Below are 26,595 nucleotides of genomic sequence, written 5' to 3' on the forward strand. Positions count from 1 at the left end.
TTTTCTTTTATTGTCAGCGTTAAAGAAAATGGGAACCTTGTGGAAGGAAGAGGAAATGCGCTAAATGATATGATAATAAAGAGGCAGCGTTACAGCCCCGTTTATTGTAGGCTATTCAGGAAGAAAACAGTGCGTGGTAGGCCTATTATTGCTTCATATTTTTGAGTAACCGTCATCTAGATGTAGGATTGTGTGAACATAAAACTGTCGTGCATCCCATATGACCGAAAAAACGACGGACGAGATGCTAAACTCTTCTTCCTCTGTGACCGAGGCGAGAGCACGGCGACGGACACATTTTGCCTGGGTAACAAACTGTGGCGTAACACCTGTAAACATTCAGCGTTGACACTCATTTGAAGACGCGTGCCGTGCCTCTTTTTCACGGCCAAGCCTACTTCCTGGTGGACAGACAGCGCCTCAGTGTTGTCGTAGTGAGCAGACGGGGTAGCTGAATTAGAGGAGAGAGGCTGTTGATGGTCTTGCAGTCAGTAAAATAGCACACTTTTCTTTGCTTATTTTGACGGACGGAAACAAACAAACAATGGGGAGCACCGTGACGGAGTCTAGCAAGGAGAGCGAGAAGAAAATGCCAAAGAAGAGGAGAAGTCTGCGGATTAACATGCCAGTGAGTCGGTGAAGTGTCAACTAATTTGGCTTCTTACTGCGACAGTTTAAAAAAAACTGCACTGTTGTTGAACTCTTTGAATTCGGGACGTGAACTTCTTGACGTTTTTGATGCTGTTGCGGATGATCGCCACTCACGCTCTCCAGCTGATACAATAGTAGGACATAGCTTTGTTTAGTGGCATTGACGTTTGTTAGAAACAGTTGTGTGTTTAAAACGTTAAATCGTCTGTATAAATGGACACTTTTCCACAGTATTTCCACAAGTAACCCTTTACTGTCATGTCATTGCAGGCTGCTTCAGTGTCAATAATGCCTTCGACTGTAACCAGCGTTGTTATCGTCAATAACAGCCTATACAATTTCCTGAATATCTTTTTCCTTACCAGAAATCTAAAACCCCAGAAACTCAGAGTCAGTAGTAGCTATAAAACAGAGAAAAGCATCAAATTCATGCACATTTATGTTGTAACAATAACAGCTTTATCATCATACTAAAAACAAATATCAGCCCAGCTATCATTGACCACGACCAGCAGCTAAATGTTGTTCCTGTGTTAATTTGTTGGCCTATTTCTGATTCAAAGTTGTGTCGAGTCATCAATATGGAAATGTGATGTATGGCAAATGTCTTTCTTTGACTTGTGAGATCTTTTGAACCTTCCTTTTCATGATCAAACATCATCATAATAAAGTGAGCACACTTTTGTTGCAGCTAATTTGTTTGGGCTTGTGGCATGGATAACAGCCATGATGCAGAATAGCTCACAGGCATGTGTACTTCGCAATGTCAATGTATTAAATCAGCCGAGAGCATGCGTTCCCAACCCAAAGACAAATTAAATGGATAGGTATACTGTTTCCTGTTCCAGATATAATACAATAAGTCAGTTTTTTTAAATATTCTTTTCATAAATAACCAAAATCCAGCTGAAGATTTCACTTTTATGATTTGTAAATGTGCAGCCCTATAAATAATCCCTTCCATCCTTATAACAAAACATCATGTTTTTGGCAAAAGTGCTGGATGTTGGGTTTCCCTCCTCCACATGTACTTCTCCAACTCCGGCCTGGTAGAAACACTATTGCAGTTGCAGAAAATATATTACAGCAGGTTTGCATGTTTACTTATCATGTCTGTGAAAGTAAACAGCCTTTCTGCTAAAGCATAAGGCTTTATAGGTGGTGTGGAGATGGAGCGTGTCATGTGTAAGAAATGCTTGCAAAAGTTGGTGAAACATGTTTTTCTTCTTTCTAAGGGGAATGCTTAAAGGCCAACCAAAAGCTGTACACTTTGATAGCAATGTAGAAGGTCGATTATGTCAATTATTTAGCTCAATCTGGCCTGCGGAGCATGTACAGGCCTAGAAGGCTTTCATGAGACATGCAGGTTTGTTTTTCTGCTGTATTCCCTAAAAGTTCCCTTTATCCTTGACTCTTCGATTTCCTCTTTGTGCAGGACTTCGGTGCGTTTACTTCCCCCCAAGTGGAGACGAGTAGCTCAACTAAAAGTGGCACTCAGACGGTATGGAAATGGTTTTTATGGAATACATTTTTCTGTAAGGATTTTTTCTTTTTCTTGCCAACTGTTTGTTTTCTTGAGCTTGTTTATTTCTCCAGCACATTATTTATCTAGTCTCTTTGGCTCTTGTTTGTTTGGCTTTGAACACATTTAGATGATGATTTAGGAGAGAGAACCATTACAAGGCCATCTCTTTAATACTGCCAACCCCTCAAAAGCCTACAATAACATTACGCCCACTGTGGCCAGGCATAGCACTAGCACATACAGGAAATTGATTTTCCTCAAAGAAAGTAGCCTCTGTCTACTGTCTATTCTAATTGATCGACCATCAAATATTTCATAAACCTCAGTAATATTTGTGCATTGTTGAATAGAAATCTGCATTCTCTTGTGTTTTGGTAGAGCTGATTTATATCTTATCTTGCCTTGACAAGCTCTTGCACAATGACAGAGTGCGACTGGTTGCCAAACAGAAAAAAAATGGGTGTGTGCATTTGCTGCCTCTGATTTGTTACAGGATTGGTCTGAACAGAAATGTGTGTATGTGGTAGAGCCACCCTTAAGCAAACAGCATGCTTAACCTTTTGTTAAGGAGAGCAGGCAAAAAACATTCCTCCCATCTGTGATTTGATTTGTCACATTGTTATATGTTTTCCCCCGCAGAGCAGCAGTGATTCTTTTTGCCATAATATTGTCATGCAGCAGTTTTGTTGAGTCTTTGCCTGCCAACATTACTACTAAAACACCCCTGTTGCATTTTATTGTTTATTGTAAATACAACCTCCAAGATGAGATCACTGCATAGTGCTACACTGTATCAGAGACCACAAATGGTTAATAGATTGTGTTGTTGGCACATCCAGAGCGGGCAGCAGGCGGTGGTGGGAGGAGGCTCCCGCTGTCTCCAGCTAGATTGGCTGCAGTCTCTCGTGTTTTGTTTTGATGTCTGCACAGCCGATAGCAAAGAATTTCTCAGTCTGTTTTCATGATGCCGACCTTGCAAAGACAGACTTATACACAACGAAAGTTACGACGAAAAATATTGTCACCAGGGAATTTCTGATTGTGTGGCGCTGAGTCAGGTGGCGCTTTAAATGAGGGCGAGGCCGTTAACACAATGTGATGTGAACACACTGTGCAGCATGACATTTCCAGTTAGTGGGAAATGCAAATTGTACAGTATGTAATGAAATGGTATACAAAAGATTTTGAATGGATGATGAATACCAAAGTCCTAAATTAAGAGACAAAAGGTTCCTCAAAGAGACCTGTGGTTTAAAAAGTCCAGAGATCAATATTGTTTGTTTCCCTGTAACATTTATTGCCTTTCTTTGTTAGATTTGTGCTGGATAATAAGATGACATTTGAGTTATTGCACTTATAGCACATGATACTCATATTCTCGTAATCTTTTTTTTACGAGATGCAATTAAGTGTAACAATGTGGCAAACTAAACAAAACAGAGGTACATATGTGGGGGAAAAAAGCAGAAGTAACCATCCAGAAAGTAATTGCAGCAGCTAACATTTCACAATACATCTCACCTCCCCTTCAGCTGGACCTTTAGTTTGGATCTTGTTATGTGGAGAGTTTCACTCAGCATTGAAAATATTCACATGGCGGCCATTTTTCTCTTACGTCAATCTCAGGGTGGGGGAGCTCAAAAGCTGTAATAATGTTGTAGGCCACTGCTGCTGTGTTCAAGGTTGTTAGTCTAATAAATTCAATGAAAAATACTTTTGATAATAGATCATTAAAAGTCATAATCTATTGAGAAAAGGACACTTTTAAGGCATTTTATAATCCACAGGGCCATATTTGAAAGTGAAACAAAATATTCAATCGACCTTTAGCTAACATCATACGTCAGCTAACGTTAGCATTCAGCCACTTACTAGCTTATATTGGAATAAACTTGAAAATAGCTGATAGCCATTTTTAGTATTTACTGGCGTTAATGAGTACAATTGGAAATTTAAATGTCATATTATGCAATGTTACACTTAAACCTAAACATGCAGTAAGCTGAGAAATGGTTACATACAATTATTAGCTGACGTGAGCTAACAGGTTATCATTATGTTGTACAGCAATACAATAGGAAATGTGTCAGTTTTATCTACTGCAATTTTACATCAAACCCATAATATAAACAAAGAGTAAGCTAAGAAGTGCTGCTACCCACAGCTATCATCATATATGTTGTGTGTTCACTGATTTTCACTATAAAGTGTCTTTTTAGTGGATTAGTAATCAGTCTGTGATGTTATGGTAATAATTGTCATGGCCTTTAGTTTATAACCTGGAACATGTTAGTACAAAATCCCTGCATCATTTGGACATACCACCCTGAGCAAAAAAAAAAAATGGTTCTTGTAAGAATTTGGTGAAGAGCTCTGTAGCCCTTTCAGCTTTTCTCTTAATAATGTGTGGGTACATGGACAATACATTTTTCAGTTACATAAATCAATTCTTTTTTGTTCCTCAGGGAGAGCGTTGCACCCGTTCAGCTAGCCCCACAAAATCAGTGTCTGCGAGGAGCCCAGTCCTCCTGCCCCCGCATCCTCAGTCTGCTCCTGTGCAAATGAAGACCAGCTCAGGTTCACCCAAAACTATCTTCCCCTATCCCTCACATCAGAGCTCCCCACCTAAGTCCCCCCGCCGCCTGAGCTTCAGTGGTATCTTCCGCTCGTCATCCAGCTCCTCACCTGGGAGCATCAAACTCTTCTCCAGAACCAAGAGAGGTGAGTCAAATGTATACCGCTGCACTGTATGGATGAATGAATGAAAACCCAGCTTTCATGGTGAAAACTGAGAGAGAAAACTGTATTTTAAACTGTTTTAGAATAGCAAGTAAGGAAAGTTTGAATATAGCATTGCACCTGAACCGTCAAACCCCTGTTATGAAAGAACAGATTTTGGAGGCAACACGACTGTAGAGGAAGTAAGACCCAATAAATGTTACTGAAAAGTTTATTTCCTGCTCTGCAAGGTGAACCCACAAACAGGAACTTGTGTCTAATTGATTTCATCAGTTCAGATATTTTGCAGCCTGAGATGCAGCTGAAATAAAAACTTGTTATGCAGCATTTTCTGCGTTACTCACTTTTGGATTTTGTTGTCGCCAAAAAGGAAGTAGAAGCCTGGAGATCCTTGTCATGAAAAAGAAAAGTCTGTAAGTATGTCACAATAGGGGGGTTGTGACCATTGCCACCAGCCTTGTCCGATAATTTTTGAAACACTTGATAACAGATGGATGCTCATTCATTATCAGTAATCGTATTACTGATGTCAACAACTTTCCCTTGGAAGGGGGTATGACTGGCTTTGTTTATTGTCTGGATCAAAAGGGGTTCTTTTTTCTTGCTCCTTATTTCCTACATTCAGTGACAAAATTTCAAAGACCTTTCTTGTATTAAGTTACAAGTTTGGCATCCCACAAGCAGGAGTCTTGTCTTAGATCATTCTTCATGTCAAAATTAAAGACATAATGGCAATACTGTTATCCACAAATAAGCGGAAATTAAACAAGACCTTGTTTTGTTCAGAACAGACCTTGGCAGATTTTTATTTCTCATGTCTCCATGTAGTTGGATGGCTGATTATTACATAACCCCAAAGCAGCTTGTTTTAAACGGAAACAGCTCTGCTTAAAGCAGCATCAAACAGCCTAAGGATGACTCACATGTTTTTGGCTTGTACATAAACCCATTCTTCTATTTTCCGTGCAGAGGGTCAGTCTGGCAGCGGCTGGTGGAACAGTTCAGCCAGAACCAGACCTCAAAAGTCAGCCTGCTGTGTTTCCTCTGTTATTGATGGTAACCAAAGTAAAACATACCAAAACACACCGACTGCCACACATGTCTCCTGCCAGCTGCTTACGATTTCTAGAGTCTGATGTGGTGGAGACATTACATCCTCTCCTGGTTCATTTTCAGACTAATGATGTGGCTCTTAATGACATGTGGCCAACGATAATAGCAACAAAGTATTCTTATTAGAATTCATACTGTGTGGGGACTCCAGCTTTTCTATTTTTATGACTCAGATATTTTTGTAGGCACCCTACTTTCACCACAAGAGTGTGCTGAAGTCATAGTATTGTCCACATCTAGTTCCCCAGCATAAATAAGATAAATAAGCTTCAAATGTTATAACCGACACCTTATTATAATAACAATTTTTTTTAAGTTTAAGTAAACAGAGTTGTTTATTCAGACTTGAATGACCATAAGCATCAGATATTGACTCATCTACATATAATGTATAAGGGGACCATTTTCCAAAGATGCATTAACATCTGTATTTGCATGAAATATGATCAGAATGTCTTTGAATCGTCGTGTGGTGTAAATATGTGTTTCCCCATCGCCTGCACAATGTCAGACTCTCACTACTGAAGGCGCCTGCACTACTTTCATAACCTTATCAGGAAGTGACCAGACTCTGGAGCTCCACATACAACCATGCAGAGATTCCCCCCCCAGCCCCCTCTCTCCCTCACTGTCTCTGTTGCTACTGTGAGCTGTATGTTGTCAGTAAATAAAGCAACCAGGCAGATGTGACTTTCTAAATTCATCAAATGCAGCCTTACAAGGCCAGACTGATTTTTGTTCTGAAAGGGAAAAGCTTGTGAAGAGCTTAAGAAAATACACCGCTGACACATGGATGTATTTCAAAATCCTTATGGATCTGTAACCTAGCAACCTTGGATACAAAATGGAGTGCATTTATTTAAGATAATGAAAACTTTATCACAGTGAGGATCAAAGGACATCAAAGTCATCATCATTGATATTTATCTTCTCACATATATTAGCCATTGAGCCACTGAGCCGAGTGGAACACTTGCATAACATGTTAATTGAGAGCTGTGCTGGACACTCTGTGGCTAATGTGAGCAGCAAATAGTGAGTGGGCCATCTGTTAGGGGAAGAGGAGGCTGCTGGTGTTGAATGGAGGCTTTCTGATCAGCTGACAGAACATGGGATGTCCCCCTGCTGTCATCTGACGGGGGGCTGGCCTCAGCAGTCTTAAATGTCAGGCCCCCAAAAGTTACCGACGACCAACTGTGCAAATGACAGAGCTGCAGGACTCCCAGGGAACAACCCAAACCTCTTTATCAACAACCAATCATTGAAAGCTGCACTTTAAAAATACGCAGATTCAAACTTGAGGGGTCTGTATCACAGTAAATGCCTGTATTTGTGATCCTAGATGAGTTAAGACAGAGTGTGATAGATGTGTCCTCCGCTGGCTTTTACTGTGTGTGAAGAAGGAGGGCAGTAAAAGGAGGTGGAACAATGTGCAGCATCAGCCAATCACTGGTGTAGCCTTTATAAACTGGCCTCCTTTTACAGGCTGCTGACATGCATGCTATATTAAAGAGACGCCACCCACAGCTGCACCTGACAATTTACAGCACTGACAAGGCGTAGAAGGGGCTCCACTACCAGTTGTTATTTGCATCACTTGCACGAGGGACAATTCTCAGCTGAAGCTGTGTGGAATTTACAGCTTTCATACCCCTTATGTGTTATTAAATGGATGAGCCGACACAGATACCGGACACTGACTCCTGCTGACTCTGTGCGCTGTGGCACTGAAGGATTTTCTCTTCTTTCTTTTTTTTGTTGCCTGGATATGCAAGCTCAGAAGTTCTGCAGTGTTTTCTCTATTGGCACTTAAGGATCCAAGGATGCTGTACTTCATGAAATATCAAAAGTAGTCATTGTTTCCCTGCAGATTTAGCTCCAAGAGCATTCACACCTATTCTTCAGTCGTTAACTGAAGATAACTAGTGTCCTTCTTTACCAAAATCGGCCGGCCATCTCTCTCTCCTAAAAATGGACTAAACTGCTTCAATAACGAACCACTCTAGAGACCTGTGAACTGCTCAGTGGGGTATACTTTTCGTCTTATTTTCTGTAGAACTTTCTGCATCTAGTACATGGAGTAATTATTACTTTGGACTGTTTTGAGACGTCTCTGTGCCCCTATCTTGATGTGGATTGTCATGGTCAGATTTAATTTTGAACCCACGACCCACTGCTGTTCATGAAGAGGTTTGGCAGTCTGAGGAGGAGCAAGAAACGGAAGGAGCAAGATGGGCTAGGAGGGAGGCATCAGTCCGAGGCGTCATGTCTGTCTGGTAATGTGCCTTCCTCTTCACCTGACACATAACTCCTTTATCTTAAAATGTTCCTGCAGCGTCCGCCAGATAAGTAAACTTGGATCCAGCTATTTGAGTGTTTAAAGTTAAACAATCTACACTGGTTGAGGGATGTCATATTTGAATGGTTCCAAAATCATGCTGATTAAGTTATGTAATGTAAATAATGTCAGCGGTGGTCTTAGGTGATTCATATAGCTGGTGCTGGTTACACGGCCGTTCTCCTGTTTCAAAAATGCATGCAGTTCATCTGCACAAAGTGACATGACACAGACTAAAGTGGTACAGCTATGTGTAGGGGCTCGCTTGGGGTAAGAGGTTAGCTGTCACTCCGCTATATTTATAGATGCACCTGAATTACTGAACATAGTGAATGATGCTTTATGTTTGATCCACATGTGAATCAATGAAACATTATATGTGGCATTTGTTATTTTGTTGTATCAATGCCGTTAAGGTTCAAGCGATTTTGAGCCTTCCTACACTCAGTGTAACTTAAGTCATTTTTTTTTGTCCCATGTCCTAAGAGAGCCTCTTCAGTATAACGCTCCATTTTGAACAACTTTATTTAAATGGACAGGAAGCGTATCAGCTTAATCAGTGACTGTGAATTATCTCTGTGCTCTGTATTCCTTCATCTTCTCATGAAAGCGATCAGACATTAAAAAGTTACACAGAAAAGAGAAATGGCAAACACTCAGTTCACCGTGCAGGCGTAATGCAGTCATCGTCAAGTATTTGCTCATAATGCTTGATTAGTGAAGCACTGGGGCACACTATGTTGCATTCAAGTGCGACTTTAATCACAGACTTCACAGCTCCTGATTTAGAGCTAGCCTGACCTCGGGGGGGGATGGGGGATGGATGAGAAGGGCCGAGTCCTGTCATAATGATGAACATCCATATGTGGACGTATGTGGCTGGACATGATGTAGAGTTCATCGTTAAGGCAGAATGCGATGTGGTGACACCTCAGCAAACATCCTTTAATCCAGTGTGTGCCTCATTTCAAAATGTTATAATGCAGTTTGCACTTCTATGTACATTAATGAAGCAATCATCACTACAGTGTCGAACAGTTAAGCCCTTTGTAACGAGGATGCTGTGTTGTAGTGTACCCTCACTAATAGTAAGAAATTACATAAACTTTTTCTTTGGAATACTTCTATACATCCACTGACTGTATAAAACAAGAGGACATAGCCAGCCGAGACCAAATTTGCACTAAAGGTTGAAATCCCAAGAAACAATCAGTGAGCTGAAGGGCATCTACACACTTTATTTCACAATAAAATTAAGCCTTCATAAAATTTGAATGTGGGTGAGTGGGGTAATTAGCTAAAGTGACCAAGACCTGTAACAGGTTGTATACGTTAATTTCTCCTGTTTAGTCATTTTGATATGGTAGTGTGTTAGGATAGATCCCTTTTGGAGCCAGCCATCAAAGGTTGTTTGTGGAACAGCACTTTTTTGGCATTGTTGTGTTGGCCCTGCAGCTTGTCGTGTGGCCTACACACATACACAGTATTGACAGTAATGATTCATAATGTTCCCAGAGAAGGTTGAGGAGTGCGTCTATTGGGCCTGTTGCTGCCCCCCTACTGCTCTGCCTTCAACCTACAAGGCTCAGGTTGCTCTTAGACACATGTACCCACTAAACTAAAAAACACCCAGACAACTTCATAGGAGGCACCCAGACTAAGAAGATCTGTTTATTGGTGTTATGATGTTGTGCTTCAAATTGTGATTGAAAAACTCCTGTGATTAACCTCTGCTAGTCTGCTTCCGTCTGAGAAGCCCTGCACCTGAGTATCGCTACAAAGATTATAGTTCTGCAACTTTAATTTGCAATTCACTATCCTAGTGGATAATCTGTTGCAAAGAATATCTGGAAATGGGGATTGGATTGATTTATTTCTGTATGAATGTAAAGAGATTTGAATATATATATAGCATTTAAGTGCTATTCTCAGTATCAGTTTATCTACTCATTGTTTCCTTGACTCTAAAATAATTATCTCTTGGTCAATACAATTCTACAATTCACTTAGCAGACGCTTTTATCCAAAGCGACGTACATCAGAGTACAATACATATCAGAAAAAAAGTACATCTTATTTCCTAAATACAAATTTCATTTTAAGTCCAAAATGTAAAACCTTCAATTTACAACAAATTTATGACAAAGGGATGCAATAATCCACCACGAACCTAAAAGTAGAGGCTTTAAAATGAATCCATTCTCAAAAGAAACAAAACATTTTTCTGTTAATCACGTAATGAATCACTTTAACTCATTGCATCTCTTATTGAAATAATAAAATCTAGTAATGTGTGTAAGATGGACTGGACAACTAACAGTGAGGCACGTATTTCCTGTTTCCTGGTCGACGTGTTATTGCCCTGCATTAAACCGGGCAGAAGAGAGGGCTCCCAGCCCCGCTGTTATCTCCTCCTGTGGAATTTGCCACAACAGCGCAGCTAAAATAAGAAGGCCACACAGCGGAAGCAGCCTGCGCCAAAAGAGAGCTGCATGCCAACTAAATGTCAAGAGATAGTGTGTAGCACACTTGGACACACTGAGTAAAAAAAAAAAAATGTCACTCGACACACGGGGCTTTATTTATGAGAACTGTCTCCCCTGATCCGGTGCATTTCAGAGTACTAACTATCTGTCTTGTAATGGGTCGTGTAATATGAAGACATGATAAAAGTCATCTGGAAGTCTCATGGAACACTAGTTTGGTCCAGATCATTCATGTTATTCATTGTTTGGCCTCAGAAGTATGTCAGCAGGGTGGAGAGGGCCCAAATGAGTGTCGCATGTCGCCCATGTGTAAGATTGTGATGTGTGATGAGGATGCATGTGAGGAGCTGCGTCACAGACAGCTGACTGTTACACTGAAGTAGTGTCTAATTCAGCTGCTAATGTTGTAATCAGCTTAGTTTATTTGGACGGGTGTTGGAAATTGAATTCATTATGTTTCTTTTCAAATACTGATCTGATATTGATGTCTCTTTTTATAGCAATGATATGGAAGACTCAAAGGATTTTCATTTAGAGAGTAATGCAGATAATAACAGCACAGTCAGAACAGTTGAGAGCCTTAAATGTAATGTTTTATTTGATCCTTTTCTTTATTCATTTAAGGAAAAAAGAAAGGGACGATAACATTCACAATACAATACTTTGTGGTGCAAGGTGTAAATGTTAAATAATCCAAAAATATATAAAAACTCAGCTTTACTTTAATAGTCTTTTCAGCGTATATTATGAATCGATTTTTAGATTGAATTTATTGTCTTCATGTCATTCATTTTGCTTTGGAGCAGTGAAGTATTTACAATTTGTGTATCCACCTGTTTATGTAAAGACACGCAGCCAATTTGTCACACTAAAAAGTTTATGAGGTCCAACCCTCAGAGAAGTAATAGGAGCTCTCACTGTTTCCCCCGAGCACACACAAGATCCTAAGGCATCTCTTCCTGAGCTAAAGATGCCGCTAATTTATATAGTAGATAAAACTTTAAAAAGCAGGGGGATACACGATCCACATTAAATCAATTAGCAAAAGATGAAGGCTACGCTCACCCACACAGTGTTTTGGCTAATTAGACTGGAGGTTGGGCTCAGTTATGCTATCCACCATATTCGCGGCAGCCATTTTCTTCTAACGTCATGCTCGTATTGAACCTATAAGCTAACACTTCTAAACAGATCAAAATAGCATTCCCTTACTTCCAACATACATTGCATTGTGATAGTGTAACAAGATACGACAAGAAAGGCCCTATAATTCCTAGCTAGTTATATGAACCGTCTTGGAGTAATGTTAGGTTGGATTGGTTACAAGCTAATGTTAGCCTTAGTGACTGAGCTGTCTTTATGACTTTACACATACGTTGTTTTGAATGCTCATTCTCTGCTGACAGCTAAGTGAGAAACTAATTCTAGCTAATAATTCACAAACTTCACAATGAGCAAGGAATTGCCATCTTTCTTATTGTATTGTTTAACATTATCAAACTTCAGCTCACCAGTGGTTGAATGCTAATCTTAGCTGTTGTTAAATTGTTGCCTCTTACTAGCCAGGACTCGCTCAGTCCCTGATGGATCTGAATTCTGAAATTCAATAAACAACTTTCTTGCGACTTAAAATACGAATAAAGACGTCATAAAATTAAACAAGCAATATTTAAAAAAAAACTTACCATCCACTAAAAAGATCTTTCATCCATGCCCTTTGCCGTTTCTGAAAATGTTAGAAAACATTTTTAAAAAGTGATCTTTGAAATCAAAAGAAAATAATTCAGAGTTGTTTGAATACCCTAAGAGGAGGGCCGTTTTATGGACTCTTCTTGTTGAATAAATAATCACGAGCCCATTGGAAGATAATGTATGATTACATCAGCTCACAGTCCTCATGATGAGGTCAAATCAGGCAAAATAAGCGAACTTGCCTGTGTCCGCTGACTGTGTGCGTGAAAGCCTTTTACGTTTAAAATCCTTTTTTTTAATGACGGTACAAGCATCTAACATTGTGAAAATGTATTCGTCATTAAAACATGTTATGAAATGAAAATTATCTTTGCATTGAATTAACATTTCACAGAGTCATTGAGACTGCATATCTTTATAGCAGTCTAGCGCCCTTAAAAGAGAGGAATTATAACATTTTTATCTATGTGTTCATTATTATATTGGTTGGATAAAATAACAAACTGTCTCTAAATAGGCTATTATATAAGGCTGTGAAGACTTGGACTTTTTAGGTTGCACATTGCTTTTTGTTTTCATGTTTGTTGAAGGTCTCTATAAGAGCTATCACATGCTGCTAATAGTTATTTAGATTCATAATTTAATTCATAAAACAGTTTTATCGCTGTCTTTGTTATGTGGTTTTACCGTGTTCAACTTGTCTTGATCTCTCATATCTGTGTTGCTTCTTAGTATCCAGGTCTCTCTTCTCCAGTCCCTGTTGGATTAGATATACATTCCCTCTCTGTTATAGCATGTGACAACGCTGACAGCACTGATGCTATCTGCAGCAGTCATGGTTGTGGCACCTCAGTCTTGCCAACTAAGACTATCATCGACCTGAATCTGCACTGCGCAGTATTGATTGAGAAACAAGATATATGTTTAGGTATTTAATGTGGATCTCTTTTTTTATCTCACTGTAGCCTCGGGACTCTTCACATCACCCACCACCCCGACCCAGTCGTCCAGCCAGCCTGTATTCACCCAGGAGGCCATGCCCAGCAGGCCCAGCCCTGAACGCCAGGAACCCCACTCTCGATCCCGCTCACTCTCCACGCCTCCTGACACTGGACAGCGTCTCAGCCTTCCTTCTGCTAAACCCCCGATCCCTTCGTCGAGCCCTGTACCATCTTACTCTACCTCACAAGTGAGTCACACTGAAAAAAAATCCATTTTAAGACGCCATTTAAAGTGAACAGGAAATAATGTAGCTCAGAACACATACAACAGATAACAGTGTGACTTCTTTCCCCTTCACCAATGTTAAAAGATAAACAAACATTAGGCTGAAGGACTGAAGCTTCTAATGCCTCTCCAAAGTCAGAGCCAACTTTTGTTTATCATGGAGCATCGATTTTACATTATTGGTGCAAAACTGGCTCAGAGTCCCTAAAGTGACTTCCTTCAAATGAACCAAGCAACCACTGAAATGGGCCACAGATATAACACGTGCCTATAAAGTGAAAAAAAGTTCAATGTTGTTTTTTCTCAAAAACATGCAAGGAAAGATGTATAATTTTGCAGAGTTGTTCTGATAACAATACAAGTGTCTGTAACAGCCTCCTCGCATGGTATCTCTGACGCAGCTATTCATTCCACAGATCCACTACCAAAATGTATTAACCCTCCAAAAAGTCAAGTAGGTTTAATGCAAATGACCATGTCACAATATAAACAACAGCAGTGTGATGCTAGCAGAGGGTACAACTTAAATCAGCAACCAGTGTTATTATAGAATAGAATAGAACGTAGGAATGTATATTGTAAACACTAGTATTGAGGGGTTACTTTGTATTGGCAAATATTATAGTGTGGGTTTTAAAATCTATAAATTTGGAGGCAAAATGCTGTATCTGTGCACTCATTTAATATCATAATGAAGATTTTTTTTTTTTTTTTTTTTAAATACTGATGAATCCTGCATGAATTGCAAGATTTTAAAACAGATTACAGTGGCACAGACATGCATTTAGTCGTTGGTCATATGCTTCTTGCCTCAGTGTCACAAGTTATTCTCTGCCAGAGGTGCACATAAAAAGCAGCAGCAGAACATGGTGTAACTACTGTCTCACAATTAAGAAAAGCTCTCCAACAGCATTGGAAACGTGAGAGAAACAGCTGAGAATTGGTCGCGCATTTTGTCAGAGAGGTTTTCATTATTGGTATTGTTGAGGATTCATCACATTTTTTGAGGAAATGCTTCTTCACTGATTTAATGAATAATTATCTGAAGGGCTGCCTCGACCTGTCTGCTGTGAGTGATTGTGGATTCCAGCCAGAGAGGATAAGTCAATACTTCATCACCAGCATTGGCACGGGTGATATTAACACCCAAGGACTCATGATTGTGGTTGAGGACGGATGAATCAGTGCCTGTCAGCCTCTCCAGCCCACTTTTTACCATTCATAAGGGCGGCTCACAAAATAACCGCCTGCTGCTATAGTTATTGTTTGGCCAATCCAATTCCACAAGGCAATCATTTTAATGGATTTGTGTATGTCCGCTTCCCGGGAGTTTGCTGTAACACTGAAGCGGGTTATGTGCAGTGATGCAGCGGCAGGGAAAGATTTATGACTGTGCAGGAGCGTTTCTTTGGCAAGAGAAGTGCTGTGTCACCATTGCAGGGCGACACTGGGGGCTGCTTAGCATCTCAGAGCAGGTATGCAGTCCTACCCATACTGCTGCATTGGCTCATTGTGGATCTACTTGCAAATTAGGGCCAAGGGAAAACCTTCAATCAAGGTGTTAATGATGAGGATGCAATTAGCCTGGCATGACACAGCATATTTGATGATGATACTGAATTGCCATATGCAAATGGGGGAACAAATGCATATCGTGGTGTTTTTTTGTGTTGCTGGTTTTGTCAAAAGAAATGAACTTTTACTGAGGTGACGAGACATCCCCAGCTTCTTGCTGCTAAGCAACGTCAAGGGATTTCCTAATATGGTGAAGCAGCCAGGTTGCCCTGCATGGAGGGTGTGTCCACAGCGCGTGGAGCTTCCTGGTTTTTCCTCCACGGCTTGTGAGAGTGTGTGTATGTATGTGTGTGTGTGTGTGAGTGTGTGAGAGAGAGAGTGTTTCCCAGCGGGTGAGTGTGTTGTTCAGCACTTTATATCTCTAACAATGAATTCCGCTGATTTATTGTGGCGGGATTCATCATCACACGCTCGTGTAGAGACTGTTTACTGCAGCAAATGGATCAGGACTGTTCCACTGCGAGTTTAAAGGGGGGTGTGTGTGTGTGTGTGTGTGTGTGTGTGTTGTCTAATAATAATGTGGCACACTGAAGTTGCAGCTCTGGAGCACAAGGGTTTCGTCACGTTACCTGAGTATATTTAGCGGACAAGCCTGGGTTTCTGTAACCGGTGAAACGCAGGTGGCAGGCGTCGTGTTTCGTGTTTTTTTATTTTTATTTTTTTATTTTTCTGTTTTGTTTTGGTGCACTCTTGTGTGCTCGTTTGGGGAAAAGTGTCTTCACCCTCCTGCTGCTGTTGTTGCTCACTCACAATTTACAGCAAAGTTTTGTCGCGTGTTGCCGCTGAGAGGATTTGAAGTCACGGCTAAGTTGTGTCTTTTATCCCACAGGTCTACTCTTTATTCGAAGGCATGCTGGAGAAACTTGAGCTAGATGATGACGGTAAGTGTCCTATTGCTTTTACTACACCATGTAGGCAATCATAATATAACGTAGTGAGGACTTAAGTCAGGTTGTAAATAGGCATTCCGCTTTTTTTTTTTTGGCTCATAGAAGCGACTAATATGAGATTAAACCAACATGTTCTGAGCCTTAAAATAACGCAGCGTCTACTCTGTGCTGTCCTGATCAAGCCATTCATAAACACAATGTGATACAAAGCACTTTATCTTTATACCCCGGTAATTAAAAAAAGTAGTTCAAAGAAGGTAAATGATGGACAATTTCCTGAGAAACGCTATTTATATTTTAGTTTAAAAAGAGACATTCAACAGGCCTCCTTTCTACAATTTTGTTATTGAGGTAATTAAATATTTGGTCATGTCAGACTGAAAATAAGGATTAAAAAAAATGATTAAAGGCTACATATAGTTTTTTGAGAAGTTAATCATCCGATCTGTGAAACAAAGATTACAAATGGTCATCCCAAGTACCCACAACTAAATTTAATTTGTTCAAGTGCTTGTTAATCTAATTGGAATTGAACAATATTTAAATTTGAAGAGTTGGACAAGCTAACTTTTACTGGATGATAATGATTTTAAAATGTAGTCAGTATACTCATCAGCACATTTTTTTTTTCACCGCCACAATTAGTAAAACAATTGTCTTCGTCATGTGAAGGCTCTTCCTGCAGTACTTTGCTGTCTGTGATTTTCCACTGTTTCTGTGCTTGTTGTTGCTTAAAGCAGAGTTTAATTATCAGTGAGATGGAGCAGTAAAGTGGCTGTAAGTGGTCCAGGCCCATAATGGTTGTTTAGGCTTGTGAGAGTGTGTTTTGTTTCCAGACTCTCATTATATATTCCCTGTGAGATTTCTCCCTCCTCTAAAACTATTTTCCAACACTAACGTTCTTACAGCTGCTGAACCTGAGAGTGATATTTACATGCGCTTTATGAAATCCCACAAGTGCTACGACATCGTCCCAACAAGTTCCAAGCTGGTTGTATTTGACACTGCTCTCCAGGTTAGTACTTTCAACTGATGTTGAACCTCTTCAGTCAAAGTTAATGTTCAATGAAATCAGAAAGTATTTGCCTCCGAGCAGTTTTTACAAGATGGTTGGTAAAGTTGTCATAAAGCTGTTAAACAGTAATCCTGGGGAGGTCTAAACCCTTTGATGTGTAGATCTTCAACCACTCAATCTGCAGAAACTCAGAGTTAAGAGTCCTTGTATAAAGACACAAACGTAAAATCAACAAACAAAAAAAACACCAGGACTAATGAATGAATGAATGTGCGTCACAAAATACATCAAAGTGTCTCACTACTCATGAGACTGTGCCAGGAACGAACAGCTTCAACAGATGAGGTGCATAGAACCAAACGTTATTTTCAATTATACATTTAATTGTCAAATATTATACATCGAGATAGAGGGGGAAGAGAGGCAAAGTCTTGTGGAGCAACAGTAGCAACTTCTTTCTGAAGTGGGCACTGTGTAGGATGAGATCATGATGAGATTGTCCTCTCAGAGACGGATGTCTTTCAAAATGTTCAATTCTATTCAAATGGAAGGAATACATCCCTCCATCACACAAGCAATGAATAAAAGATGTGAAGCAGAACATCAAGCTGGGGGGAAAGAACTCTGATGTGCCTTAATGGATCTATTAACAGATTCCACAAAACCTGGGACCCATTCATGAACTGTGTGAGGAATCCAACTGACCTGGAACTATGAACTTACTTCCCCTCCGCTGGTCTCTATTATTAACGCTTAAGAGCAGAATGCACTCTGTCACATTGTTTCCTGTTTATTTAACCGTGAGTGTTTGTCTGTGAGTGATTTAAAATGTTTTGATCTGAATGTTGTATTGGATTGTTTGTCCATAATTTTGCACTTCTCTGCACTTGTCAGTGAAGGATAGGCCAATTAAATTATATTTTAAAGGAAGTCAACCAATAAGACTATTTAGACCCAGATTTTATTACAAAAATCTAGACCTTTGTCGGATTTAGAACAGTTTACAAAAGTTGCCTAATTCCCAATTTAAAAGAAAGATTTCTGCTTTTTCATGTGGTATTAAAGAAGATATGAGTAACATTTGGGCACAAAACAAACAAACATAGAACAGTTTTAGGCTTATTTTGCTTCATGACTGAATGTAGAATGAGGTGATTGGATCAGCAGATGTTTACTTCGATTGATCAACTGCATTTACTAATTGATCATCAGAATACAGTTTGAAATGAATGAGAAATGATGATCATGACTTTGTTTTATCTGAAATGTTCTTATTGCTTTACCTTATTGGACTTTTAATTTGGACTGTTCTTAACCTGCCCACCAGGTTAAGAAGGCTTTCTTTGCCTTGGTTGCCAACGGCGTGAGAGCTGCTCCACTATGGGACACAGAGAAGCAGAGCTTTGTGGGTAAGAACCCTTGAATATATCAGAAAATACACTTTACAGCCTTTTTTGTGTCTGTTATTAATATACTTTAAAAAAATGTGTTTTTGCTGCACAAGTGGAATATAATTTTGACATATTTGTTAGTTTTTATTATTATCCAGATTTGGGGCTGATATTACCTGCTGTTTAGATCTAAGTTAAGTGTTTTAAACTTGAGTTTAGTTTGAAAAATTTGTAAATTAAAAGAGTAATTAATGCTTCTTATCACATTGCACACTTTAAGTTGCTAAATTTTCAGTCAAACACCTTCTCCAAAGAGAAGACCCAGCTAAGAAATATAACATGAAAAATGCAACACAAAATGCATTTATGCCTTTATTCCCTTTCCTTTCTTTACAGAATATAGTCCACAGTTTTTACCAGAGATAGAAAAGACCACTGACAAATTAACGATGAGAAATCTGTGTATTTATGCTATGGCTAGTAGCGCATGTCACTATATTGAGCAGAAGTCATTACAGCTGTCATAAACCATTTAGCACAGCAGTAACTCCTCTGTATTGACTTCAGCTCCGAGAGTCTGGGGAAAATATTTTACAATAAAAAACAAATCACTGCAGACTTTCCGTTAAAAAGACAGCGTCATAATCCATAGCTTTGTTAAAGTGGCTTTTGTTTTTGCTTTTGATTTTTTTTCCTCCTGCATAGAGTTTATTGTGACTCAGCCTGTGATGAATAATGAATGCCCAGTCAGTGTGAGGGTACAGCAGAGAGGGAGCCAGTGATGTGTTGTTTGCACCACGCCCATGAGAGCAATGTCTTTGCTACTCAGTTGCACAGAGCCTGCAGCCACTGCACTGTATGTTGGGAAAAGATTCAGTGGTTTTTAAGACTTGTTTTCTCTGCAGGAATGCTGACAATCACAGATTTCATCATCATACTACACAGATACTATAAGTCACCGATGGTAGGTAACATAGACACTAAATGTTTGCATGAGATTTACTGCTTTCATTAAGGAGTTCTCTTTGTTTTTTGGGTTTTTTTTTTTTTTGCCTGAAACCATGATCTCTATTTTTTTTGTATTTCAGGTGCAAATTTATGAATTAGAGGAACATAAGCTTGAGACGTGGAGAGGTTGGTACTATGATCAAATTCTCATGTTTTTGTGGAATGCATAATGTACGACTTTGTTAGTGTTTTCCAAGCAAAATACAGAACGCCTGAATGTTTTATTTCTTGCTACACAGAGGTTTACCTTCAAGCAACATTCAAACCTCTCGTCAACATATCACCTGATGCAAGGTAACGTAATACATGTTTGTTTTTACACATTGTTCTGTTTGTGAGCATGTTTTATTGAGCCGAATGTAACTTGGTTTTCATGTTTTATGTGTTTCAGCCTTTTTGATGCAGTGTATACACTCATCAAAAACAAAATTCACCGGCTGCCTGTCATCGACCCGGTCACGGGAAATGCACTTTACATTCTCACACACAAGAGGATCCTTAAGTTCCTCCAGCTTTTTGTGAGTCCAACACAATCACTGTCAGGGCATTTTAATCTGTACTTTATGATGGATGATTATCATTAGTTATGGTGGGAAAGGGAATACATCTCAATGTCTCTTCTCTGCTGCCCTCTGGTGGTCAATGTGAACATTAATGGAACATGACACAATTTTTGAGAAATATGCTAAATATGTCCCTGCCACCTTGTGTGTGTGTGTGTGTGTGTGTGTGTGTGTGTGTGTGTGTGTGTTTGCATGTGTGTGCGGTTGTGTGTGTTTGTGTTTTCCAGATGTGTGAAATGCCAAAGCCAGCTTTCATGAAGCAGACTCTCGGGGAGCTGGGCATCGGTACGTACAAGGACATTGCTTTCATCCACCCGGACACGCCCATCATCAAAGCACTTAACATCTTTGTGGAGAAACGAGTGTCGGCCCTGCCTGTTGTCGACGAGTCTGGTAGGAGCAGAAACTGAAGTGTCTACAAATAATTTCAAGTCATAATAATAATAATAATAAACTTACTTACCTACAGAGTTCTTTATGTTCTCTTACAGGCAAAGTTGTGGATATTTACTCCAAGTTTGACGTGATCGTAAGTTGAATTACCTGCAATTTCTATTTTTGTAGAAACCAATATTTTAGGCCACGTTCTGTCAGTTCCCATTTTTATTTGGACATGACATAAAATATAGGGGGCAAAACTGTTTTGTAGTTTTATTTTCTTACCCTTTTAAGATGTATTTTTGTGTGTGTGTGTGTGTGTGTGTGTGTGTGTGTGTGTGTGTGTGTGTGTGTGTGTGTGTGTGTGTGTGTGTGTGTGTGTGTGTGTGTGTGTGTGTGTGTGTGTGTGTGTGTGTGTGTGTGTGTGTGTGTGTGTGTGTGTGTGTGTGTGTGTGTGTGTGTGTGTGTGTGTGTGTGTTCAGAATTTGGCTGCAGAGAAGACCTACAACAACCTGGACATAACGGTGACGCAGGCTCTGAAACACCGCTCTCAGTACTTCGAAGGTGTCATGAAGTGCCACAAAATGGAAACAATGGAGACCATTGTGGACCGAATAGTCAAAGCTGAAGTGAGATATGAAGATGTTTGTATATAATAGGTTACTAAGAAATGTCAGAACTGATATGTTCATCTGTGATTGTGGGGTTTTTCCTGTGTTATCTACCAGGTGCATCGGCTGGTGGTGGTGGACGAACGCTCCAGCATCGAGGGAATCGTCTCCCTGTCAGACATCCTCCAGGCCTTGGTGCTCAGCCCTGCAGGTATAGATGCTCAGCATCACTAACTCCAACTTCCCTTCTGTCCAGGACCCTGAGCTCTCTCCCCACCCCGTCCTCTAACCCTGTCTCGGGTAGGAAAAGCACCCGTTTTACTCCCGACTGTTTGTGGCCTGTAGCTGGCTGTGAGGAGGTTTGTCCTGCTGGATGCCTCTGTGCAGCAGTGTGCTGTGAATTTTTTGTTTTGGGACCAAAAACATCTCTGCTGTTTGCTCCAAACAAATATCTTCTATGCTCCCACCAGTGGAATGGAATATATGGGATCTCTGCCTGTTGGTAATTTTTTCTCTTTAAACAGCAGCATCATGTATACAGATAGGTATATAAGTGAATTATGTCTGGATTTGATAATAACATCCTCTAGGATGATTGGATGCATATTCTCACTGAGCATGATCTGAGTGGATGCCTGGAAAATGTTGTGCATAAACCTTTTTCACATATTTTCTGTTGACATGTTTTGGTTTGCACCGAATAATCAAGAAAAGAAGCATAACATGCAGTGTGGTTTGTGAGGAATGAGAATGGCTCTTAAAAACGCTCCACCGCTTTGAAGTTTAATAGATGCAAGGATACGGATGCTGATATGTGACAGCAGGCTATGGCGCAGACTGGAAAGCAAAACTCATCAGTATGAACTAAGTACAAGAATGAGACCAAATGGATTTAAACAAGACCAGCTTCAGGTCTGTGCTGATTCTCATATTCTCATGATAAACCGTTCTTTTGATCACAATCAAAGCCAGTGGTTTCAGATAAATAAGGTGAAGTGAGAGCTTCAAAAAGAGAAACTTTAACTGGTGCTGGGTCAGAAATCAAACTGAAGGCAAAAATCCAAAAAGGATCCGCACACTGTATTAAAAACTCCCGGCAACTGTTATTGCAAAAGCAAAGTATTGATGTCACGGATCTTCTTCAGGAATTGTCAAGTCAACATCTCAAAGCATGACTTGTGCGACCCACACTTTGACAAATACCGACTGAAGAAAACGACATGAGTAGGTAGCAACTGGTCATTTAAGACTTAAATAAGTTAACATTGGCTAACATAAAAGTTTGTTTGCTTCCTCTTTGCCCCCTAAAGCTGTTGACTAAACTCTGTCCACTAAAGAAGATAAGAGCCTGATCGACACATGTTTTCTTCTATATTATTTGGACAACTCGGAATATAAAAGGACAAGATTTGTATGTAAACCTTTTGTTGTCTGAGTTGTGTTGTCCATCAACTTTTCAGTGGACTTTGGCTGTAAGCAGAAAATAGTCGGATAGACAGAATGCAACCTCCAAATGCAATCCTGGAACCCATCAGCTGTCATCTGATTACGTTTTAGCTTTTGATTAATGTCTGTTAACAGACGTCTGCATATAAGTGCAGCTAACAGCCTTGTCATAGAAGTCTTCTCTCTGCTCCAGCTGAAATCTCAAGTAGCTGGTCAGACTGTTAACAGTGAAGAGAGCACAGGAAATGGACTGTTAGCCATTTTTATTCAATCCAAATAATAGTCGGCTACACATGAATCCCAGAAATATTTACTTTTTATATATTTTTCTAAAGATAGTTGTAGGTTTTAAGGATTGCCATATTGGGAAGGGTTGAATTTTCCCCCTCTAAAATGTCTACAAGTATCGGTCTCAGTAATGCTGTTCATGCCAGGATCAACAGAAGGTGACTTAGTTGTTGCTATATTTAACATCAGTTAACTCCTGTGAACATTTAGTTCACAACTAGAATGTGGCTTAGTGGGGCAACGGTGGAGTAGCGGTCTGTATGTGCGCCCCATGTGCAGAGGCTGTTGTCCTGCAAGCGGGCGGCCCAGGTTCAAGTCCAACCTGTTACACCTCTAACGCGTGTCGTTCCCTGCCCTCTCTCTCCCCGATTTCTGACTCTATCCACCTTCCTATCTTTAAATAATAAAAGAAAAGCCCCAAAAAATGAACCTTTAAAAAAAGAAGAATGTGGCTAAGTGAAACAAAACATTAAAACACAAAACCTTTCCACAGAAGCTTGAGTTAGAAATGTTACATTTGAATGGAAAGTAAGACACAACCTGCCTCATAGCAGACACTCAACTGATTGTGAATTCTGCTCAGTAACAGCTCATTTGGCTTTCTGTAGACGTTGCTGCATTTTGCCAGAAGCAAACCGCTCTTCTTTGATGTGAATATGTTTGTATTGATATGCTTGAAATCAAATAACAGGTGCTTGCATAATTAAAGGGATTTCAGTTTGGGAGATAGTTTGTGTTCAGGCTTTCACTCTGTCAGGTCAGTGGAGGAAACACAACATACAAACACTAAGTCTTCACTTAAAAAAGCCATGATTTGGGGCGTCGGTGGCGCAGTGGTTAGTGCGTGCGCCCCATGTGTGGAGGCTGTAGTCTTCCAAGCGGGCGGCCCAGGTTCGAGTCCAGCTTGTGGCTCCTTTCCCGCATGTCATTCCCCTCTCTCTCTCCCTGATTTCAGACTCTATCCACTGTCCTATCTCTACAATAAATGCACAAAAAGCTAAAAAAAAAAAAATCTTTAAAAAATGTTTATATCATAATCCATAGTTGATTTAAAAAAAAAAAAAAGAATTCTCACTGGGTCTAAAGAAATTCCAGAAAGGCCGTGGTTCCGGGCTTCAAAAAGAATCATTAAAATGTTTTTGAAAACAGGAAGCTCAGTTTGGACAGACATGTGTACATGCAAGCAGAATGATGCTTACTCTTGTTTTTATTGACTTATTTTCTGCCGGTTGTATCCAGCAGTGAATAGGATGTAACCCCATTGAGAAGAGGGAGGGGAGTTGCGCAACATTAAGTCCTAAAAAACGTTGGTAGACGAAAATGTTTTGGTAGAACATCTGAATATTCTCCTGTCTAGACGTTGATTGTGGTTAATTGGCTTACATGATGTTTTTTTCCCCAGTGAAACACAGCAGCAGAGAAGCTAATTTGTCAAAGAAATGAACTTTTAAAAAGATTTAGTCTTAATATCAGTTTGACAGTGTGTTTATCTATACAATGTGTCTTCACTTGTGCTCTTTCTTCTTCTCTGCAGACGCCTGTAAGGAGGACAATCTGCCTGAGTGAGAGAGGGAGGAGGTCACAGGGGAAATGGAGATGCGGTGGAAGTAAATAAGTCTGAATGTTGAGGTAGGGGGAGTGTGAGGCTGAGCAGAGAGGAGCCGGTCTGAAGGTCCAAGAGACGCCTGCAACTGATGCACTATAGAAGCTTAGAAACCAAAGAGCTAGACAGCTGAATGAAGTGAAGTTCCTGCACTGAGGATTGATCTGCTGATTGAATCAGTTTTTGTTTTGTTTGAACACTGATCACACACACACACACACACACACTCAAACACACGTTGTCTCTGAACAACATGTGTACATAAATACGACAACTAGACGGACACATACATACACAGAGATGCATATCGGTCCAGCCTGCGAGAGTTGGGAGAGTTGATAAGTAAGGATCTTTATGATTATGCAGCTGTAATCAGTTAATTTCTATTCACATGTTGTTGACGATACCGAATGTCATGGCCTCCAGGAGAACCAGTGTTTTCCTTCATATTTGGTGTAGAAAGGCAAACTATCACAGAAGCAACTTATTTTTCTGAGCAAATCTACATGTCACTATTAAAGAAAGGCTGTTTCATGACTGTTTTTGTTAGCAAGTGCCAATATAAAGGGATTGATGCCTGATATTGATCTGTGCCTTTTCTGTTACCAGTTAAAACTGACAGTATTTGTGCCCCTTTGACCTTTTATTGTCGGATGAGTATTACCATTTGGATTTCTTTTTTAAAATACTGATAAGTTTAGTGCACATAAAAGTAGATAACAAATTCTACCTTATTGGAAATACAGTTTTCAAAAATATTTGTGATTTTCAAAACCAGTTTCATAAGAGTTAATAAATTCTGTTTAAAATATCACAAATTAACATGAAAATAATTGGCCCACTTTGAGGAGTGATTAGGTGCAAATGTGACTGCACGTTAGTAATAATATTCAGCCAAGAACCTTTAGTGAGTACCTCTCACTTATTTCACATCAGTTGGGATTCAAAGTCATTGTGACAAGTATGCCTTTTTGTAACGGTATAACAAGACCCAAAAATGTCATTTTTATGTTTAAAATTATTTTCTTTTTTTACATTTATTTCCAGTTGTTTTGATGCTTTAGATGCTCACAAACATGCAAATCAAGGCCGGTTTCTCAGCTGTAGCTCGACAGGACTCATCTCCATCTTTGACTGTAAATAGGATCGTTTTCAGAATACGTGTCACATAAAGCTTTATTTTTATGAATGTGTCTACAAGTTTAAAGAGACTGCAGTTTTAATGTTATTTTTGTAAATATATTGTGGCAATATGTCCAGTTCAAAGAGACCTTGTATCAGATCAACATGTACTGTAAATGTGCAAGCATGAGAAACTACACTTCAGCAGTATGAATGTTCTGTTTTACTTTTTTCTATTTTTCTGGCTGCAGAGAAATAAACGGACACTGAATGTACTTGAATACTGTGTTAACTTTTTATACTTGGTTTTCTGGATTCTGAATTTTAACTTGACTGAGAAGGTTTTTTTTTTTCTTAAAGTAAATAAGTTCTTACTGTTTTTATCAGTCACAACCACACAGCTCTTACAGATGATGTCATGAACCACATCATCAAATAACTGAGATTCATGGAAAAAAACAAAAGATTCATGGGATGGCTTAATGGAAACGTTTCATTGCAGAGGAAACAAACATATCTTCAAAATTCACATCTCCCCTTGTTACCTGAGAAGAACGCCATGATACCCCTACATTTTGACTCCTTATCAAACTCACATTTATATAAATGAAAATAATGACTAATTTACCTTCTTTTGTAGGAAACATAGAGGGCCAGTTTATATATTTCAAAATCAGACTCAGACTCGGACTGCAGACTTCATATTTTTCATCACCTTGAGATGTTGCCTGGGCAATAAACATTTGTGGACTGTTTTTTTTTTTTTCAACTTTATATTAAAATTTAATTAATCTAATTATTAATTGCAAAAAATATGACATATATATATACGATGAACAGTCTAAATTTAGATGGACATGTTAAGCCAAAATAACATTAATAATTTAGATGAACAGGAAAAAAAAGTGTGTGTTTGAGATGCTAAAAACAAACA

At 39.5% G+C, this 26,595-nt stretch overlaps 1 protein-coding gene across 5 annotated transcripts; it reads left to right on the forward strand.

Annotated features, from left to right (window-relative positions):
• Positions 1-274: 274 nt before the first annotated feature.
• LOC109986666 (5'-AMP-activated protein kinase subunit gamma-2) lies at positions 275-25,942 on the forward strand. Of its 5 annotated transcripts, none has more exons than XR_010666344.1 (16): positions 275-628; positions 2,087-2,152; positions 4,642-4,897; positions 13,510-13,733; positions 16,176-16,227; positions 17,145-17,251; positions 18,579-18,660; positions 19,548-19,606; positions 19,731-19,776; positions 19,890-19,944; positions 20,042-20,168; positions 20,441-20,606; positions 20,705-20,742; positions 21,074-21,220; positions 21,320-21,502; positions 24,471-25,942. XR_010666344.1 is itself a non-coding variant. In XM_020637414.3 (16 exons), exons 1-16 carry the CDS (start codon positions 545-547, stop codon positions 24,500-24,502), a joined length of 1,635 nt encoding a protein of 544 aa, XP_020493070.1. In that variant the 5' UTR covers positions 290-544; the 3' UTR covers positions 24,503-25,942. The 5 variants fall into 5 exon arrangements, 4 of the variants coding, with proteins under 4 accessions (XP_020493078.1, XP_020493070.1, XP_020493086.1 ...); XM_020637414.3 differs by having other exon boundaries at positions 290-628; positions 21,320-21,413; XM_020637422.3 differs by lacking the exon at positions 2,087-2,152 and having other exon boundaries at positions 289-628; positions 21,320-21,413.
• The last annotated feature ends 653 nt before the right edge of the window (positions 25,943-26,595 follow it).

Source organism: Labrus bergylta, chromosome 4 (assembly GCF_963930695.1).
Source record: "Labrus bergylta chromosome 4, fLabBer1.1, whole genome shotgun sequence".
NCBI lineage: Eukaryota > Metazoa > Chordata > Actinopteri > Labriformes > Labridae > Labrus > Labrus bergylta.

What these genes read in the sequence shown, in the direction of transcription:
- LOC109986666 (XM_020637414.3), top strand. Translation starts at nt 545, where the DNA reads ATGGGGAGCACCGTGACGGAGTCTAGCAAGGAGAGCGAGAAGAAAATG. An exon ending in CTAAAAGTGGCACTCAGACG is followed by an intron (nt 2,153 to 4,641) that starts GTATGGAAATGG and finishes TTTGTTCCTCAG; the next exon opens with GGAGAGCGTTGCACCCGTTC. An exon ending in TAAGCTTGAGACGTGGAGAG is followed by an intron (nt 19,777 to 19,889) that starts GTTGGTACTATG and finishes CTTGCTACACAG; the next exon opens with AGGTTTACCTTCAAGCAACA.